The 2609-nt window shown below is 40.6% G+C and overlaps 1 protein-coding gene across 1 annotated transcript; it reads left to right on the top strand.

The window, feature by feature from the left end:
- Positions 1-1616: 1616 nt before the first annotated feature.
- Positions 1617-1967, top strand: LOC147422713 (uncharacterized). Its single transcript, XM_086503084.1, has one exon. It carries the CDS (start codon positions 1617-1619, stop codon positions 1965-1967), a length of 351 nt encoding a protein of 116 aa, XP_086359210.1.
- Positions 1968-2609: the final 642 nt, after the last annotated feature.

The following is a 2609-nucleotide window of genomic DNA, read 5'->3' on the forward strand; positions in this document are numbered from 1 at the left end:
GGGAACCTCATTGGACTCCATGTCCTTGTCATCTTGTTCATTGGGTGGTAGATCCTCCTCCTCCATTACCTCCAAAGGATCCTTCAAGAGACTAGCAGATAGAGAATTTAAGAATAGAAGGAGGCCAAAGGATTCTTTGATTAGCTTGCAATCTCGTTCGTGCATAGGACACCATGAGGATCTAAAGATGATAGGCAGCTGATGGTACTTCCTGTATGACTGTCTTGTGGAATCACAATCTTTTAAGTGCACCACCACCATGTCAGCAAGAACCACCCTATCCCTTTGGACCTCAAGCTCAACTTGTCTCTTTCATACTTGAGAATAAGGTCATCAAGAATGAATGGGGAATTGAAGATAGAAGAGACCTTGTCGAACATTTTAGCAGCTCCTGTAGATACTGCAAAATCAAGCGGTCTTTCATCCACACATGCAGAATTTTCAACACCATCCACCCCTTCCTCCTTACATTTTGTAGCTGGCTCATAGGTAGAAGAAAGATCAATGTCTCTCTTTTTGGTGCTAGTCACTAGAAGCTTCAGGATTACAGGCACTTCTTCATGTTCTGATGCTTTTGAGTCATTTAGGGGTTCCTTTGTCCCCATAACATCATCTCCAAGAAATATATCTTTGGCCTGCACAAAGTCCACATCTCTCTTTAAAGAGCCTCTCATCAATTGAGGTGGTCTCCCTTTTGCTTCCTATTCACCTAAGACAATTTTTGGATCGACCTTCTGCCTCTTCATTTTGTGAGATCTTATATAAAGAAAAACATAATACATGCAATAATAGGTAAGTATTCGGACTAAGAAGCTTCAACCACATACCGTAGACACACAACATTTGACTTTTTTATTAAATTATAACACATTTTTACAAAATTGCAAGCTATTGGTCTCTCTCTCTCTCTCTCTCTCTCTCTCTCTCTCTCTCTCTCTCTCTCTCTCTCTCTCTCTCTCTCTCTCTCTAATAGATTGGTCTGTTGCCATTTTAAAGAGTTTAATAGAGCATCTCATTTTATTTGAGTTCCAACTCCTCTCTCCCCCCCTATTTTTCTACCCATTATATGCTCCACGGTGCATGAAGAACAATCGGTAGACCAATACTACATATATGTGCACCGTAGGACAACAATAAAGCTCTCTCTCTCTCTCTCTCTCTCTCTCTCTCTCTCTCTCTCTCTCTCTCTCTCTCTCTCTCTCTCTCTCTCTCTAGTGCGGCAGTTTTTTGACCTAGTATACAACAGTTCTTCATCCGAACTCCGATTTGGGTGATCTATAGCCTCAATCAAAGAGCACGACGTCCTCTACGCATTGATGCAAAGACAAATTTCGGGTGAAGAAGCTATGATCAAAAGAGTGAAATGTTGTCTACTAGGTCAAAAAACGGCTGCACGAGAGAGAGAGAGAGAGAGAGAGAGAGAGAGAGAGAGAGAGAGAGAGAGAGAGAGAGAGAGAGAGAGAGACCGACGGAGTATGCGGAGAGAGAAAAAAGGAGCAAAAAAGCCTAGGGCCCATGAGAGAGAGAGAGAGAGAGAGAGAGAGAGAGAGAGAGAGAGAGAGAGAGAGAGAGAGAGAGAGAGAGAGAGAGAGGGAGAGAGATTGGCTTACAAGTAAATGGCAAGAAAAAAGGTGATTGCGTGGAAGACAGGCAAAGGACCAGGTTTGACTACTAAAGCAGCTAAAGTAGGAGGAATATCTACTAGTAAAAACAAGAGACCAGGAAAGCCCATGAAGCTCTTGAAAGCTCCAAGGATGAAGAGGCTACAAAGACACATCAAGCTGTTCGAGGAAATCAAGAAGGCTCAGAAATGTATTGAGCGTCTAGTACCAAATCTTCCATTCCAAAGACTAGTCAGGTCAATATGTGAGGAAGCATGTTTTGGGACCATGAGGTGGAAACTTGTTGCATTTCTGGCACTACAAGAGACAGCAGAAGATTTTTTGCTAAATATTTCAATGACATAACAATTGTTGCAACACAGGGTAACGATGATGGACAAGGACAGTGAAACTTTGAAAAGAGTAAGATGGAGATATGATAAACTGCTCCAGCCCCATGAATTATAAACAATAAAATGAAGGAAATTTTGCTTATTCCTTCATCAAGGCCACAGGCAAAGGTGAAGATTGTAGAAGTCACACACGATGTGAATACCTGAGCAAGAAAATTGGTGTGTAGAGGAGATGAATAAACTAAAAGAGAAGGAAAATGCAACAAAAGCTATAGAAGAAGAGATTAACAGCTACCACATTATTACACACGAAATTGATGTTAGCAACAACAAAATTTTATTATCTATGGAGGAAGGATTAATAGTAGATATACAACTAGAAGATGGTATAAGAAGACTTTCATTAGATTCTATGGGTATCAATCTATTGCGGGATCCAAATGCTCAAATCACAGATTCAATTGTCTATATATTCTTGACGTCAGATGCTTTCCCCAGCTTCATCATATTTTTATTTAGCCTTGAGGCTAGAGACTAACAACTAGTAAATGTCTTGTAGTTTGATCAAGAGCCAGCTACCTGCACAAAGTCATGCATAAATATATATCTTGGATCCCCAAATTTTTGTCTTTCTCAGAATGAAAAACACCCCTAT

The sequence above is a fragment of the Adiantum capillus-veneris genome, chromosome 27 (genome assembly GCF_014529385.1).
Source record: "Adiantum capillus-veneris isolate H3 chromosome 27, ASM1452938v2, whole genome shotgun sequence".
In the NCBI taxonomy this organism is placed as follows: Eukaryota; Viridiplantae; Streptophyta; class Polypodiopsida; order Polypodiales; family Pteridaceae; genus Adiantum; species Adiantum capillus-veneris.

Bases quoted from the DNA above. Each gene is read 5' to 3' on its own strand.
- LOC147422713 (XM_086503084.1), top strand. From the start codon at position 1,617: ATGGCAAGAAAAAAGGTGATTGCGTGGAAGACAGGCAAAGGACCAGGT.